Genomic DNA, 18,953 nt, shown 5'->3' on the forward strand with positions numbered 1-18,953 from the left:
TGTTTTCAATTTCATGGGTCTCAGCCACCACAGTGTAAGTTGAAGAGATAAGTGCAAAATGCTGGCATTACTGGCTGTATGATGGGAAGCCCAGCTGAGCCTCAGCCTAGCAGCCAGTGAAGACTCGGCAGGTTGAAGGAACCAGAGGGTCCCTTGTGATAGTGTCAGTACCTTGTGAAAGGACTAGCAGACCTGGCTGCTCTCCCTAGCGAGTAGTTGTCCTTCCAGGGACTGGTAGATCGTGGTGTCCCCCAGCAACTGGATGGGGGTGTTGGCCCTGCACATGGTGTTTCACTAACAACATGAGTTGGGGCTACAGTTTGCCCTAGAACATCAGAGCAAAGCTGTGATTTATTGTTTCAGAACCCACTTGTTCAGCTGTTCTTGAGATAGCTTTAAAGGCAATGTCAGCCTTCTCTCCCCTTGGTAACAGCTTTCTCTGAACTCAGTGGTCCTTATTTCTGTGCACAAACTGCCGTGCTGTTGCTAGTCATAACACTAGTATCATGATGTTGCTGCTGTACACGTGCTTGCAAATGTGTAGGATTGCAATCCTGTTTAGATTAAGGCAGTTAATTCCTCTTCAGGCAGTGTGTTATGATCTCTACATATTAGGAGCACTTTTCTAAACACCAGAATACAAGTGGAAGGGTTGAGAAGGAGTCCCACATCAAGAACAGGGCTGCTATGTTTATTTGTGTAAGCTACCCAAATTTAAATATACTTCTTGAGCTACCAGTTTATGTTTGGGCAGTCTCCAGTCCATAGAACAGCTAAAAAACCGGGAAGCTCAAAAGCAGCTTAAAGCTGCTTATTTCACCCTCGGCTTTTGTTTTGTGCTGCCTGAAGTGCAACCTTACCACTGCCCCTCATGCTGAGAGGCGCACTCAGTCGTGCCTGGGGATTTCAGTGACGGCAGGATTTGTTGGCAGAATCTGTCAAATGACATTATCTTGTTTTACACAAATATTTGGGGAAAAAAAATGGTATTTGAAGTGACCACATGCCTGTTGATAACATGTTCAGCAGTTCGAACAGAATTTCTCCACTTTATCCTTCTGGAAAACAGACAACGTGTCTTAAGTTTGCAGCACGTATATGATGTCCTCAATGATTTAATACGGTGGAGTTATAAACACTAAACCCCATGGTTTACAGTGGAACCTCTGACAGGCCATCAAGTTTGATGGTACTTACAAGTATTCCTATAATGAAGTTGTCAACAAAAACCTACAACATGGTAACGTAACAGTCTCTACATTTTCATTCTAATGTACAGAGATAGCTTCCACTAAAGGTGGAAGTAATAGTATATTTAAAACCCGTGGAAAACTAGAAAAATATGCAGTGAAAAAGTTCAAAGACCATAGACAAAACCAATATCCTTTTCATTGCAGCAAACACAAAAATGTTGCAGGACATGCTGTGTATTCACAAACTGCAATCACAGAAAAGGAGTAATTAGGAGAGAAAGGAAAAATGAGTTATGCTATTAATACTTAGCTATTTTAGAAAAATGTGTTGGCAGTTAAATGCTGTATATGCTGAGCAAAAAATTCTGCGAAGCCTTTTTCTTTTAACGTGAAATACCGGTATGACACGGCCAGAAAATTGAAATTCCACATGCTGAAGTTAAAATACCTCTGTCCTCTGATTTATTCTAAATTAGTGACTCCAATACTAAAAAATATGCAAATAAAATATCTATAAATTATTTTGTGAATCTTGGAGGGAAACCTTTGAGTTGAATTCTCTGCTTCAGTGTAAATCCAGAATATTGATGGGATTTTCCCATGTCTACAGTAGAATAATTTAAGAGATTAATTTCACTATGTTTTTGAAGGTTTTCCTGGAAGTTTGAGTCTGAAGGTACAAGTTACTAAATCCCAGAGGTATGACTCCAGGATTAACCTTAACTCTAATCATAAATAAATGTTAATAAAGTATAGTTAAAGCAAAAGAGGCTGTTTTCCTACCTGCAGCCATCAGTTTCAGACATACTTTTTTTTAAGTCTAGTGGTTTTTCATGGTCTGATTGATACTATTTTACATGCACATTCATTTTTGCAAGCACTGACAAAGAGTGCTGACAGCAGGACTACTGATTTCATAACTCCTTAAGCAGGAATATGAGTTGTCTGTACAAGTTGACGGCAGCACTTTGGTGAAGGTACCCATTGTAATTTAGGCTGCAAAATGGGTTGGGAAGGATGTGTCAGCCCAGCACCACTGAATTCACTTCAACAGTGGATACAACTTCATAGGTGCTTGTGGAGCTCTGTAATTTCAGCAACCACAGCAGCAGCAGGCCTGGACAAGAGAGCCAGAATCCACTGAAACCAATGAAGAGGCTCTGGTGAGTGTCGGATCTTAGTCCGAGGAGGATATTTCAATACAAATTAGCCAAGGCCTGGTGATGAGAATTTTGTGAACCTGTGGAACCAAAAGGACTCTGCCCATGCCTACCTACATAGATCCAGTTGCAAAGCAGTACTTTTTATTGGTTTGGATGTCTAAACTGCCAAATGGGATTATCAGGCCCAAATCCTCTGCTTACTCTTTCCCACTGCTTCTCTTTCTTTGAAAGGAAATTGTTTAAATGAGGGCAAATGTTGACTGAAGGTAATTTGTACTGCAGTGTATTTTTAAGTATTCTTTCCTGAAAAGCTTGTGAGCAATATTTTGCTTTTCTCTCTCATACACAGAGATATAATTTAATTACTGTGTGAAGTTTTGCTAAACATTATTGTTAAACATGACTTTTTGTATCCACATGGAATGGGAAACTGCTAAGAGAAAAAGTAACCTGTGAATGATTCGAGTACTTTGATTACTTTGCTTGGATTGGTATCTGATTTGATTTTCTCCTGCTATTTGTTTCCTAGTGGAATGGAGCTCTTCAGAAGACTTTTCTCCTTTGGTTGGTGAAATAATTATGGATAACCTTCAGTCTTTGAGGTGCACCATTATGGGTCTCAGAACAGTAAGTACCAAATGACTCGTTTAGATCTTGATGGGCCCTGCTCCACCAGTGATACAAAGACACTGATAATTCTCATCCATGCCTGGTAATATGTTGGTAATAACTGTAGTGTGCCATTCCTCTAGCAACAAGTTCCAGTCATTAAGCATAATATGTCTGGTATCCATAATCAGAAAGTCACAAAGGAATAAACAGACAGCATGAACTGTTTTATAAGTTGTCATGCTTAGGGGAGATCAGAAAAGCCTGGACTGAAAGCTGCTGTTTTCTGGATCACAGGATAACCTTGGTGCAAATCAAAGGCTCGTGAAAGATCTAGTCCTGACTCTGATGGCCAATAGCTAAAATAACATTCTTTCTCTTCTACTTCTTCCAGGAACACACACATTGATGGCAATCATCTTCATTTTTATAACGTATTTTTGTATAAAAGTTTTACACTGATAAGAACTGGGTCAGCAATAGAGAAAATTTATGAATACTCATATGGATTCTTAAGCAGAGTAATTTTGACCATGTGTCTGAAAGTCTTTTTCCTACAGGCTGTTCAGGACCATTTTTGCAAGCAAATTTTGATTCACAAAATACCTGATGAAAATAAAGCTTGCTCGTAATGCAACTATTTGCACTGGAAACATCATCAGAGGGGCCTAATCCAGCACCCACTGAGCTGGAGTCTTTCCACTGAATTCACTGCACACTGAATCAGGTCTACAAAGTTATAGAAGGGGGAGGTATGCATGTGACCCTTGACCAGTGCCCCAAAATATGGGCTCTCAAAATGAGAGAATTGACTTTGAATAGTAAGCAATGGACACAGTACAAAATCCTCTACATAAAATAGAAAAAAAAATTTTTTTCTAGCCTTTTATTTGAAGAAATATTTGATATGAAGCACACCGTCTTTCAGGGAGCTGAGCCACAATATGCATTTACTCTGTTTCTCATTTTCTAACAACAAAACAGTATCTGTTCTTAAGTTCAAATCAAGCAAGCTTGCACAGTCACTTCCATAAGCAGTTAAGAATAGGGCTTACTGTGTGTTTGTCTTTTCTCTCCACAGTGTATAGCATATTTAAATTAAAAGTTAGACTTTTAAAAGTGCTTTCCATTAGCCTAGATTTATGCATCAAAATCAGTGATAAAGGTCTGACTGATTTCAGTGGCAGCCAAACAAAGCCTCTTCCATTGCTGGGCTGGTAGAGAGACTGTTAAATACCACAGGAAAAAGGAGAGTCCCTATTCCTGAAGTCTGATAAGAGTTCCTAGGGTTCTGCTTTGGTAGAAGAGATTGTGGTTTGTCAGCTGGAATTGGTGTGTTCTGTTAATGCTCAGCAGATAACCTGTCCTAAAATCTTTGTACTATGTTTCAATCTGTCATGGTGCATCAGCTGATGCCAATGAAAGCTATTCAAGTTTTTCAAAGAAAACATCTTTGGGAGGGACTGCTTTCCAGTTATTACAGCCAAGATTTTGAGTCAAGTGATAGATTTGACTCCAGTTGTTTCCATTTGCAGGGCCAGAGGTATTATGTCCGTGTTTCAGCATACAACATGAGAGGATGGGGACCTCCACGCAAATCTACTCCTGAAAATGCTTCTCCTTCAAGTAGGTTGAGTTTGTCTGCCCTCCTAGTTTGATTAGTGATGTTGCTTTGTAAGAATGTCTTCAGAAACAGAAAAAGACAAATATTCTGGAGATCATGATTTAATTGCCATGTCATCTTGGAGTGAATTAAATCAATAAAAGCCCTCAGCTCCTCCCACCCCTCAAAAATAAGCAAAATAATCATATATGTATATGTCTTACCTTTTATTCTTCATCAGTCTTCTGACAGTACATTTTCATCTAGTCACACTTAAGAAAAACAAGAAGTATTTTACCCTTCATTTCTCTTAATAGAGTTCTGCTATATGGAACCTCATTTGTCAGTGCCTGAATGGATCAAAACATGAATTTGAACTGCTAGAACCAAAGCACGTACATGTATGACATGTATCATAATGTTATTTTGTATTCTGCCTTGTAGAATTATAGATCCCATGCAATGGATCGTTCTTGGAGCATCCTGTATGTAAAATAATGTGGACATGCATGTTGATAGGATCTAACCCTTATTAAGCACTAAAATGTTTCACACGTGTCCAAAAGCCTTTCTTCCTTTTCAAACCTATGACAGGTTTTCTCAGACTCCGTTAGGACTATGATTTTTCATTTGCAATTTTTAATCTATTATAATCGCATTGTATTGTTAGTTGGTTTTCCAGACTTAGTGTTCGCTGCCAAACTGGCTCAGAATATTACAGCTTCCCTTGTATTGATTGATGCAGTAAAGTGGGGCTTTTCATTTTATTGCATTAGCACTTGTTTTTACAAGGCTAATGTAACAATTTAATAACCTTGCATGCTAATGTGGGAAAATAAAGGAAGCTGTACCTATGCTCAGCAGCCATAATGGAAAGGATTGGATAAACAAAGCTCTTGCAGTACCATTGTCCCATTTTGCTTCAGTTTTGCTCTTGTTTACCCCAGAATAAAGCCAGAACTAGGCTAAAGAAATAGTCTGTTTGAGAACAAAAATGTGCTACAATCGTGGGACAAAATTCTACTCTTGGCTATGTGGATAACTCACTACTCTGGAGTATGAGTAACTTCATAACATGCACTTACCCTGACTATAGCCAGGTATAACTACACAGGATTTGGCCCCACAAAACAAAAGTTTACATCAGCTGAGGAACACACTCTTTTACAGTAGCTGCTAGTTATTTAGCTGAATATCCCTAAGGAACTTGCACTCCTGGAAAGATACGTGACATTTAAGACTGTAGCTTTGTACGATATGAACTTTTGCTTTGAGCATATTGCATTGTCTTCACCGTCTATTTCTTGTCCACTATTATTAACCTTCTGAAATCCGACAATATGGGCCAGTTCAAAAGCTTTGAGATGTAAGGAAAGTTTTCCTGCAGATTTCAGTGGATCAACACAAAATCTATGCAGATATTTAAGTTCATTTCCCATGTTTAGTGTCTCAGGGATTCTGGGCTTTAGAGTAGCAGAAAGACCTAGACTTGCTGGCATTAGGGCCATGCTGTCATGTGCAGCTGCTCAGAACTTGGTGAAGACTCTGCTTCCACCAGGGAGAGCAATACCATCCATGGGAGCACTACTAAAGTGCCTGGGACATCATTGTGGGGGTGCTTCTCTGAAAGGCAGCCAAGGTAACAAGAGCAGGCTTTTGGATCTCCCTGCAGGACAGCAGGAGCATCATGTGATATATATGGGATTTTTTTGTGAGTTTACAGCAAAAAGAAATGTTTCTTCATGGCTATATATGTATATTTCCTTTATCGATGAACACAGAATCATTAATCAGACTTAGCTCACTGTATATAGACAGTTGGCAAGAATGTGTTTTTTTCATTAAGTATCCTTAGTGACACATGTGTAAGCTTTACAGCAAGTGAGACCGTCAGAGCCTAAATGTAAATTCTTTCATTAAGACTAACATCAGAATTAGAGCTTGAAAGAGAAGATGCTATTTAATGCTGCAGTTACTGGGGGAAGCACTCATTTATCCATGTGACTGCCTTCACCACTGGGTTTGAAAACCAGCAGATTCCTGCTTGGCAAGAAGGCAGCAACCTGAAATTACACCAGTGTTGTGTAACAAAATATGGCCCTAAGCTAAAAATTAAATGTGAATACATTAATACTCTGCAAAGTTGTCTGTAACGGCAGCCAGAAGAACACGCAAAGGAAATGAAAGCTTCAGGGCTTAATCCTCATCCATTCCAATCCCAGAGCACCAGAGGTTAATGACATCCTTGGAGATGCACCCATGAAGCATGGCAGTGAATGTTTGCCACTGTCCTCCTGTTTCCCCCACATACGCAGGAGCAGCCTGGAAAGTGGTGGCCAGAGTGTGCAGCTGGTCTGTGAAATCATAGCAGGTAGTAACATTGCTAGCTTATTTATTAGCATGTGAGTGGTGGACGATGAAGGAAGCTGGTCTGATTTCCATGTCATTTTTAAGGTAGTCAGCAACCTGGAGGCTCAAAAAGTTTGGAAACCACTGACACAGAGAAACCACGAGGTTGATTGAGATTGGTTGATTGACTATCAGTTGGTTCTTCTGGGCTGCTCACAGGAGATCTAAGAACTGGCCTCCCTACACAGAGCTATAAATGCAACTGGCCCGTGATCTCTGCAATAGCATACAACATGCAGGACAGCCACTCTGCAGCTGTTACAACTGCCCACAGGCTATCAGGATAGCAAATGTCTTCTCTTTCCACCCTTTCAAGGGGCTTACTCTAGCTGCTGTACTAAATGGCAGTGAATACGTATTTATATCCCTGGCATAGTGAGCCCATTGGAAGGAATGCCTGACTCCAAACTTGCACTAGAAACTAGATCTGTATATTTAGTGAGTGAGCAAACTGTTTGTTGGTGGCTGTGAATACATACACGGCCTCTATGCCAGCAAGATGGAAGCATGCCTGCCTTGCAGACAGATCTCTTAATACCTTGATCCACCATTACTTTGAATCAGGAAACTGTTGCAATACTTTTTTCTCATTATAATCAAAGTATGAAAATAGTCAAGTCTGGAATTTAAAAGCTCCTCTCTGATACGCACATTTTCATCCTCCTGTTTGTTATGAGATTGTCTGGTTTTTATGATCAAGACTGAGATTGTAGCTAGCAGCAAATGAGTGAAAACAGTCTTTTGTAGGTTGAAGGTATGTGGGACAGAAACCGCAGCTTCTTGCCTCACGAGTGCAGTGCTGAGCAGAGCGTAGACTCCAGGGCAAGAATTGCCAGCGTTTGTTCAGGCCTCTGCTGGGAGCAGATTTTCAGAAGTGATTTTACTCAGAGCATGTTTCTCTGGCTACAGAGCTAGCTCTAGCTGTAGGAAGCTGTTGGTTCTCTGCTTTGCAATTGCTTTTGCTATAACTGTAAGAGAGCCGTTTAGGCTCCTGGTGTCTCAACAAAATGCAGAAGGAGCCGCAGTGTGACCTTAGTGAGGTACTGAGCGTGTCAGTACAGTACAGGCTGAGAGCAGCTCCGGCACTGTGGTAACAGAGACCATTTATGCACCGAAGAGAAATAGCCATTGTCTAGTCACTCACTACAGGAGCTTCTAGGAGCTGATTGTGAGCTCTTTGTTTATAATTATTATGATTAATTACCTAGCTGGCACAAGGCAAAGGAAACTTATTGTACACGTAGCAACAGCAGATTTAAAAACAACTGCCATTTTTTCCTGCATGCCCAGATGTAAAACTCCTCTAAAGCCAAGAAGTATCAGAGGCAAGAAAATATTTTAAAATCTTCTGCACCTTTGTGTTTCATTTCTGTTTATTTCCTTTGTTAAATAGACTGGAAAGACTGCAGTGGAAGAGAACCTCGGCACAGGGGACACACTGAGGCCCTGGAACGTCTCCTTCAGCAGGTTAGAGCAGCTCATCAGCATTATAATTGCAGAGGTAAGTATAAATATCTATGTGGTAGGGCACCAGCTGAAGCCTCTGTGGCGCCTGTAATTTTAGCAGTTTTCTAACTAGGTCATACCTTCTCATTCATCAGGAAAAGAAAGATATTAATATTGACCCATCTGGAATCACTTTAGCGCACTATCTTGCTCTTAACCCTTGAAATTAGTTGGATGAAAACATCTGAAAGCTAGAATGCACACAAGCTCAGACACACCCTTTCTCCCTCTGCCCCTACACACCTATTGATTTGTTTTTTCCTGCAAATTAGTTTCACACAGGATTCCACTAAAATGTTCCAAGGATCTCTCTTTTATTTTTTCATATAAAGAAATACTTTAGAGAGTTAACAACTGTTTTGGATCAAAAGAGGAGACTTGGCTGCCTCCAAATGGAAGACGCTAAGTACTCTAGTGGATGTGATGCCAATCTATAATGAAAAATACTTGCACAATGCAGTGGAAAGATAAGATTGCTACATTTTCAAATAGAATGGATCAAAACTCGGAGAAAGTTCAAATCTCAGCCAGCTCTGCTCTTCATTCATGAGAAACAGACTGTGCCTTTAATAGCTCAACAGCCAAGGCAACAGCTTGGCATTCTTTTTAAAGCATATATAAAAACTCCGGTTCTATACGGGTTGTTGAAAAGTACTATTTATTTTCTTAAAATAAACTTCTAACTGGAATAATGCTTCATTGCAAAGGAACTTATTTTAAACTGAGAAGTTGAACTACCATGAAGTTTTCATTTTTCTTCACCTAGTATGACTGTTATGTCAAGCTGCATCAATTGATTTTAAATCATAGAAATACTTTGGGCTAAAATCATTTGGCTGAAATGGAAAGATGCAGCCTTTGTTCTTTAAGTGCAAATATGTCACTATCACAATGATCCACAGTCTGCCACAACCCATTGTAACCATAGCAACTTAAACCATTCAGCTATGTTGCTGGGAAAGGAAAAGGACATACTGCAAGAAAATGTTGTTTCTCTAATTAAAATTCATACAAGCATTATCACTTGCAGGTGGTCTTACTACTGAAAATACAGCTGATGGATTCTCTTACATTGCTTTTTCATGCTATTAAAGAAGTCTTTTTTCCATGGTAGTTTTTCCTTTCTGAAGTTAGTGCTTATCTCAGGTGGTTCGAGCCACCTTCCTAGTCAACAGGGAATAAGTGATGGAAATCTGAAAATACTCTTAGTATAAATTGTTTTACTGACATAGCAGCCCAGAACAGAAGCAGTTATAAACAACATGCAGAAAATCCCTTCTTTTGAGAATCTGATACCAGTGCCTGGTTCTTATAAAATTCCACTGCTCCAGAAATTAACCCCAGTCTCAAAGCAAAGCACAGACAACTCTGTTGTTGATTTCCTAACTCCTTTTCCTTAAATAATAAATAACAACAATATAGAAAATCTGTTTAGCTCAGAGCATTTTCTTGCATGTCAGAAAGAGGATGTAGGAGCTTACATGTGGCAGTACTACACTGTGGAGTCAGCTTGAGCAACGCCCTTGCCTCCAACCAAATAAAAATCTCATAATTGCTTGCAATGCTAGCATTACACAGTAGAATGTTCTGGATAAAACGGGACTGTAACATAATAGGAGAGCCTTTGGAATTTGCCTTAAATATATGACTGATGTCGATCCCTTGTATTGCAGTAATTTGGTAAGAAAAAAGACAAAGAGTTTGCAGAAAAACTAAGAATCATGACACCAGTTTGACTCTGAAATTTGATTCTGGTATTTATGAACGCCAGTGAAATCTGAGGGTATCAACCTCAGTGAAAGCTGAGGAGTTTGATCAAGGACCTGAGATAAGCTACTGTATATGACTGAAAAGCCCAAATAATGGCTTTCACTTCATATAATGCAGAGGCCTGAGCTAGAGTCTTAATTAATGTAAATTAGCATGACTCGACTAACACGGGCAGAAGTCAGCATGGATATGCTGTTATACATAAGCTGAGGACCTCCCCAGGCATTTATTTGTTCTTTGCCATGCTTCTCTTTACCACACTCTTCTTTGATTATATGTTAATACTGTACCCTCTCTTTTCCTTGTTTGTCTTAGAGGTGTCAGTAAATAGCTGGACATTGTTTGTAGAGTATGCCTGAATCTGCTTACAACCACTGATTTGTCATGGTTTATAAATGAGAGCAGAATCAAGTTCTGCATGAATTAAAGCTGGTGAAGAGAGAGACAGGACTCAAACCTGGGGTACTGGCACCTTGGCTTTTCACGGAGTGACTTCTCTGCGGAGTATCACATTCTTGCTGCTCAGGCTGGCTAAAGGAGAGTGGAGGATGAGTGCAAGGGAGTTGGAAAAAACTGAGGGTAATTGATCTAAAAGGTCTGAGATTACTTGGATAACATAGGCAAAAGCCTCAGAATACTGAGGAGCTAGAAGAGCAAAGCTATGTGCTACTGCTCCAGCATGACCTGGGAGGTTTAAATTGCCCAGATTCCAGGCAGATCTCTTGCCCAAGTCTGTTCATTCAGGCTTTGCACTGCAGCCTGCCTTTTGCCCCATGCTTTGCATTGCAGGGGCTGAAGAAAACAAGCTTACAAAAATACCAGGAAGAATACATTGGAATGTACAGTGAGTTTAAGAGCTTTTGGAATTAGATCAGCTGTTACTTTTGAACCTGCTCTGTGATATGATGAAATCTCGGGAATTACTTAGGAAGCTTTGCTTTCATATGTTTAATCTTCTGGAAAACCCTGATGATTACAAACAACAGTCATCCATTTGTCTTCATAATACCATGCTACAGACTATCATAACTGAGTTACTACAGTTGTATGTCCTGGCAACACTTCAAATGTATTTTTTAAGCATTTTTTTCTTGTAGATCATTCTTTCTAAACAACTCTGAGTGGATTAAGTAATTGTGTAATGCTTCGTTAAGAAAGGAACCCAACTCTTCAGTAAAATACTTACCAGACATTTTCTTTCTGAAATTTCGTTGAAATGTGTTTTACTAGGCAAGTCAGAGGTGAAATAAAGATGTTCTAATTGTAATTTGATTCACAAGCAGAGCACCTAGTTTTATTGCATTTAACAAAGAGAAGGATCTCTGATTCCACAGGGTATTTAAAATGTTTAGATTATAATTATTTGTGAGAATCTACAAAAGCAGGCTTGAGAACCAAGCCATAGACTGAGAATTTCAGGGGCAATTCAAGAAGCTACAACTTCAGCTGTTGAGCCTGACTTTGTAATCCAAAATATGTCACCCAGTAATATGACTGTCATGCAAATAGCTTCATCATGAGATACAGAATTTTCATTTTGAAAGAAATCCCACCTAGAGGTGAGGTAATACAGAATCTATCATGGTCTCAAGCTATTGAGGTGTCTGGCCACTACTTATGCCTTTAACTTCTGTGTGGAATTATGTCTCCATGCACATTATCCCAGTGTCAGTTGTCTGCACTGCTAAAAATGTGTGGCTTTAAATTGAGTTTGAATTTGTCTGGAAGTTTCCAGCTATTTGATGTATTTTTATAAGGTTACACAATTCGTGAAAACTCTAAACCCCATTTTATGCTCTCCACCAGGACTGGGATCTAGCTCATCTTGTGCTAATTTGCTTCCTAATTCAGGGTCACCCTAAATGATACTTGGCTTTTCCACAGGCTGTCTGATTTCTGGGGTTAAGATCTCAGAGAATTTTGCACTGAGGTAATTCCATTTACTCCACATCTGCCCCACTTGAGGAGAGGCACCCGCTTGTCTAGTGATAGGACAAAGAATTCCAGATGATCTTCCTCCTCAGAGAAATGGCATGGCATAGCAGACATTCCTCTAGAGCAGAGACCCCAGATGCACACTAGTGGCCTGAGTATGCAACTTTATTCTAATTTTTCCACAACCAGCTTGTGTTGCTTTTAAGTATTTGTTGTATTTAACTGAATGGCAAAGACACATTTATATATCCTACCTGAGAAGAGAAAAACTGCTAATTTTGTAAATATACCTTGGTAGTTAATTGCCTGTTTCAATCCAGGTTTGAATACTTCTGATCTAAATCTAATCACTGGCAACCCTCTAATCTTGGCCACTCCTGAGCTCCTATTAAAAGAGCTCACAGCTCTATTGCTGTATCATTTATTAACGTAAACTTACTTTGTTGTTACTGGTACTTTTCTATACAGGTTACTCCATGTTATTTATTAGTTAATTAAATAACAAAGTTCCATTTCCTGTAGATCCAAATTATCCTCTAATCTCAGCTCCATGTTTTTTGGCTTCCAGACACACTATACTGTAAAACAAAAGCAAATAGCAATGCGGGAGAGTTTACAGTCTCCATCTAGTTTTACATTATTTCTTTTGCTGTTGGCTTCTGCAAAGCTGTGGACTAAACCCAAACCACTGAATAGCCCAATAACATATATTTCACTTGTAATGTGCCCTCTTATTTTAATACTGCATTCTCTGGGTGTTTTATACAGAATTATGTTGCTTTGCCTTCAGCAATTTCCTCCTTCTTTCCCTCCATCCTTAATATAGAAGAAAATAAAAACTGCAGAATTAGAATGAAATTTATATTCCTAAATTGGTCTTAACCTCGGAAGAAGGAAACAGTAAGACAGGAGTTTTCATGCAGCATTTGGTTTACATTACCATGATAGACTGAAAAAAGTTCACAGTAAAATAAAAATTATCTGAGGAGATGTGGATAGAAAAACAAATTAATTTTTTTAAAAGGAAAAGAAAACAAAGATCAGTTGCATCAAAGGAGCAGTGGTGGATTTGGATGAGTATTGAAACAAAACTGAACAGTATGTTAGAGACTATGCCATGGGGAACAAGTTTGCACTGGAAATACAATGGATTTGATGATCTAATAAGTCTCATACATCTGAATTGTATGATTTCACCCCCAATAGAACCTTGTTCTCTTTGTACTTGCTGTTCAGCAGAGTGGTAATTATTGCTAACAATGTGTCTTCTTTCTCTGGTTTTCAATGTGCAAATTATGGTGCGAATTTATTCATCATTTAAAAATATGTTGAGCACTTCTACAGATGGGGTTTTGACAATAGCAAATTTAGTTGTTCTTTAAATGTTCAAACTTTGAACTCACTAGGGAGACACAGACAGACACCTCCTATTCTGAATTGGAGGTAAGTGGGAACTGTGTTACTCCAGAAACACCTAAGCAGACTGATCAGCAGCTTTCAGCAAACAGTTCTTCATGAGCCATATTTTTTCCCCACTGGAGAAGGGTATCCCTCAAAATGTGTCATATTTCAGTCTGGATGGGTATCCATGCTTCATCCAAATAAACAGTCAGATCCTGGAAAACTGAGATGTAGTTTCACAGTTACATTTTTCTTTTTCTCTTTCTTTTCAGATCACAGTAAATATCTGAAGAATTAATCCATTTTGTAAATTAAATTTTTCTGCTGTTTCTCTTACAATACTATTAAATGGGAGGGATATCACTAAAGACAATGCAAAAAAATCCCGAACGGTTCCTTTTAAATGCCATATGTGGACAACAATGGGCAATATATTATACATCATTAAATCCTTCATGTTCCTGACTGCCATCTATTGGCATACCCTCTAAAATCCATTTACAGGTATACAGCTGGACACAGCTGTTTCACAGAGCTTGTGAGGTGCAGTTCCCACTGGAAGGTTTTTCTTGGGCTTACAAGAGAAGTCAGGGAATGCATGAGAGAAGGAAAGCCATTATGTCAAATTCATGAAAGTTAAAAATAATACCATGTATAAAAATGTAACCACCTATTGTAGAATATTGGGCAAATATTTGAATTTATAAAATTCTTCTGTTGAGAGAGCTGGTCCAGAGATCCTTGTGGGCACACAGCAGGTCTCAGCTTTGATGTGAAGTGAACAAATGAGTTAAACACCTCTTCCTTGGAATCCAGTACTAGGGAGCAAATGTGACTGTGAAAGCTCTGAAGCAATACAGGTGAGTGGAAGTTGTGATGAGGTAAAAAAACAAACAAAAGCACATGTGTTTAATGTGATACAGAGAAAGATGAGGGTCAATTTAGTTGTTTCCTTAAAGCTTACTTGGTCTAGACTGGTGATATTGTGATGTTAGTCATTGGCAGGGCACCAATTACTGAGTTCTTGGAAACTTAAGCTATATATGGATAGAAACTGAGGAATTACAGCGCCCTAAAATGTTGACTGATGGCTCAAATCGCTTCTTTGATTTTTGAGACCACTTGCAAAATTCATAACCATTCTGAACATTAAGAGTACATAGTATTGGTTCAAGCTATACGTTGTCTAGGAGCAAAACATTTTTACCAACTCTGAATTTGCTGCACATAAGGAAATTGCTGTTGCAGATCACTAAGATAATAAAAATACAAGCAAAAGGTTGTATGTGAACATGTTTCTAAATGTGGTCTTTTGAAAGGAACATATGGGCACGGCCTGAAATGTAGTATTGTGGTTCAAGAGACAAAGATTCTTTATGAGATATGAACTCAAATTTAAGTGCTGGGTTTGGTTTGCTTTTTCTTTTCTATTTTAGAAAGTTCTAAATTACAGAATGCTGGTCGCAAGCAATCCGTTTCCAGAAGCCTGAAGCACCTTTTCCATTCATCGAACAAGTTTGTGAAGACTCTGAAACGGTTTGTCATTCATTTTACGTCCCAAACATTCTGAGTTTTAGCCAGCAGTTGTTGATCTTACAGAATAGGGAAAAGCACCTTAGAAATATATGTGAAAGTTCCACTACCAATGAAAGAGCAATCAATAAGAACGAACCTGATCAAATCACATACATGTAAGACTGGTGCAGCTGATAGGAAAATAATGCTCAAGTTCCTACTGAAATCAACAGAATCTTTTCATTGTTACTGTTGGAAATGGATTCAAATTATAACAGAGTGAAAAATTCTGTGCCAACACAAAGTGCAATTACTGAAGTATTTTGGAAGTACTGCCTCTGCTGCTGCTTAGTAATGAAACTATGGTGTGTATTTCATTCATAACATAAAATGCAGAGCTCAGATAACATGTTTTAATAGCCCACTGGCAACAAGCAACACTTCCAGAATACTCTAACATCTTTGGCTAGGTTGGCAACCCAGTGTGATTCAAATAACCCTCAGCCCTGATAATTTGTTTAAGCAAATGGAAGTTGCTTATGCTGTATTATTTCTTCTTTCATTGCCAGGAGTGTTCAGTTTGCTTTTTCTTCTTTGTATTTTGGTAAGAGTTTGATTCTTTCAGAAGAGCTCTCCAGAGTCTTTAAATTCCCTAAGGCAGCTACTTAACGTATGTAACTAATTGCAAGGGTAAATATTGAAAGGAATGATCTCTATAAACAGTTGTGCAGATATGCTGGCCAAATTACACTCAGTTACACTAATGTAAATCCAAAATAACCCACCTGATTTCAACTGAGTTGCTTCAGATTTACTCTGAAGTAAAGAGGGCAGAATTAAGCCCTCGTTTAATGACAAAAAGTTTCAGTAAAACTTCTGATTTCTAAAGGACATAAAGCCTCCATTGTATACCGTTTACTCTGGCAAAATTCTTACTAGAACTGATGTCAGTGGCTTGCACTGATTTGTAATTTCTTAGATTCCTGTAGTCTCCCATCATCTAAAGTGATAAGCTTCCCAAATATTTTTCAGAATTCACTGACTGTAGTTGCATGATCCGTATAACACAGAAGTTAAGACCAGATGATTTGATTTGTCTCCTCAGAACTTAACATCTACAATTCTCTGACTAAAATTGAGCATGGATGTGAACAGACATGAAAGGTGTTTGACAATGTTTCCTTCTTTCTTTAGGGGACTCTACTTATCTGTTATATTTTTTTACAAAGACAATTTATTAGTAACCAATGAAGATCAAATCCCAATTGTGGAAATTGATGACTCTCACAGCAGTTCAGTTATGCAGGATTTCCTGTGGTTCACAAAGGTAACGGCAGCCTGATTAAATATGCTTCTAGGTATTGCTAGCAATGCATAGGCCTTCATGATTCTGAATGCACGAAACAATGTTATTACAAAGCTAAATGATGAAGTGCTTTACCATTCACTCATGTTAAAATGCAGTTTTCACAAACCATTTATATGGGTTAAATTCTGACTGAGTCACTGACAGTGGCACAATTAATTTTTTTAAGTATGATCCTACATAAGTGATTACTACTTGGGTAAATAAAGGTTTTATGAACATTTAAGAGCAAAAGCCTAAAGAAATAACTAGAAATTTTAAAGTTGGTATTGTGGTTATGCCATCATTCAAGATATCTTCACACTTTTTTTTACACCCCAAAGAACAGTAAATCAATTTCACGCAATAGTCCCAAAAGCGATTGAAACAGGTGCATGACGTTTACAGAACAACTTCTGTGTCTCACTCAAGATCTGTTTCATGTTTATTTAGGCTATCGCCATCCGCAGAAATTCAGAATGAGCAGTATCTACTGATTTTTCCAAGTCCAAAATGCTTTTAGTTTCATTTCTGCTTTTGTAAATGCTGAGAACAAAAACTGACTGAACTGGTTATCTTTTTGCAGTTGTCTTGCATGTGGGACGATATTAGATGGCTAAGGCAGAATATGTCTATATCTGTGTCCTCATCAACAGCACTTCAAGCCAGGCAAAAGATGCTTTCAGCCGCAGCACAGCTCCAGGTTGGTTGCGTTGCATATTTCTAGCTATCAACTTAGTGATTTCCTGATTGCTAAGGGATAGTACTGCCAGCTGTCCTATGGTTCCCCACTCCCCACTGGCCTGTTCTTCGGAGCAGCGTTATCATCTACAATGAAATGAGCCACTGAGCCTCCCTTGCCAGCTGGAAGGAAGGAGTTACATTAAAAGTAAAGAGTAGGAAAAGGAAAGGAAAGAAACAATAGTGGCAGATGAAGAAACACAGATATGAACCAGTAAATAATGACCACAGATAAGCCCGTGGGTTTGCAGATTGGGAATTTAAGAGTTATAATGCTAATATTTGCTACTCAAAAGCCTCTTAGAAGGCCTATTCATTATTAATTATTAATATATTAATGAAATATTTAAACTATGGGGAAGATTTAGCACCCCCTTGTGCTATATGGGAAGCTGCAGCAATAGATAGCTTCTGTCCCCAACAGGAAGGACAAGTAGGCTGCTGAAGTTGCCAAAATAATACTCTTGATTCACCCATGGCTTACAAAGGGCTCAAGTACAGCTTCTAGGGCAGAACTACACTGTTTGACTAGCAGGATAGCTATGGTGTTGTGGATTGTCAGTGGAGGAATAAGAACGGATCTTTCATTAATTTCTTAATTGAACCACCAAAATTTTTAAGGTGAAATGTACCTTTGTGCAGAGAACTATTTCGACCTATAAAAACAGAGATTAAGAGAGATTAAGTGGCGCACAGATCTTGTGCTGATGCCTCAGCACAGTGGGTAAGGACAGCAGCGCTACATGCACTATTCATAGCACATTGTTAAGGCATAGCCGTGACTCTCAGGACAGTTCCATTCCAACCTGTGCTACAGATACAACCCGAGCGGTACTGAACAGGTCAATTAAACCTCTGTCTCAGTCCACTATTTGTTATGCAAACAGTGATTAAACTTTCTCCGGCAGAACATTCTGGCATTTGTTGTAAAGCTTTTGAAGGATGGGTTTCATGATAACATGAATTCTCTAGCTGGAAGGCAGACGCTTCTATAAAATATTTACTTTTGTGGCAAAATGCATTTTCAAAAAGATGTGTGCATGATTCTTACAGAAAAAGTATATCCAGGCCTCACTTTCTCCTACCTTTTGTTTGAATGAAGTCACTAAAGCTTCCCAGAAAATTCTATGGTACGGTCATGGAATTAATGAAGGCCTTCATATGGCTTGGCTCATGTCTTAGCCATATAGCCATCCCTCTTGTTATTGCCAGGCCATGCAATAAGCTAGGTTTTATAGCAGCTATGAGAGCCAGATACTTTGTGACCATTATTAAGAGTATCCATGTGGGGTTTGTTTTACATCTTTTGGCAAAGCATGCTGTACAGGAGAGTAGCCTTCCTGGGCAACCACCTGTCTTGACTGATTTCCCCGAAGTATCCCGAAATATATGGAATGCCCGTCTGCTATACCTTTATTGGAGGACCACCTGTGCTAAGCAGCAGCTGCTTGTCAGTCCTTTGAGCTGTCACCAGAGCAAGTTTTAACTATACCTGCTGAATGGTCCCTCCGGTGTGGTTAGCTCAGCTTAGGTAGCACGTATTCCTTTGGTTAGTTCAGTTTCACTCCCTCTGTGCACTGCCAGTATGCACGGACTGCATTTCGAGATAAACAAGACTCCTAGTACACTGTGTGTATTATTTGCTGCTGGAGATGTTAAGAGCAGAGCTTGAAGCACAGAGATATAGGAAATGTGTCCATGTGGTATATTGCTCTGTTGAATTTCTGGCAAATTTATTGTCCTTAACATTTGTTCTGTTCTCT

General features: G+C 38.9%; 1 protein-coding gene across 1 annotated transcript in view; it reads left to right on the plus strand.

The window, feature by feature from the left end:
* Window positions 1–18,953, plus strand: part of ANKFN1 (ankyrin repeat and fibronectin type III domain containing 1) — a 62,257-nt gene that overhangs the window by 25,048 nt on the left and 18,256 nt on the right. Inside the window, exons 5-10 of the mRNA XM_040585357.1 lie at window positions 2,886–2,983; window positions 4,501–4,591; window positions 8,371–8,478; window positions 15,026–15,125; window positions 16,299–16,431; window positions 17,036–17,152. Of these exons, the coding sequence (XP_040441291.1) occupies window positions 2,886–2,983; window positions 4,501–4,591; window positions 8,371–8,478; window positions 15,026–15,125; window positions 16,299–16,431; window positions 17,036–17,152 (647 nt within the window). The remainder of the gene's footprint in view (window positions 1–2,885; window positions 2,984–4,500; window positions 4,592–8,370; window positions 8,479–15,025; window positions 15,126–16,298; window positions 16,432–17,035; window positions 17,153–18,953) is intronic.

This window comes from Falco naumanni, chromosome 1, assembly GCF_017639655.2.
Source record: "Falco naumanni isolate bFalNau1 chromosome 1, bFalNau1.pat, whole genome shotgun sequence".
In the NCBI taxonomy this organism is placed as follows: domain Eukaryota; kingdom Metazoa; phylum Chordata; class Aves; order Falconiformes; family Falconidae; genus Falco; species Falco naumanni.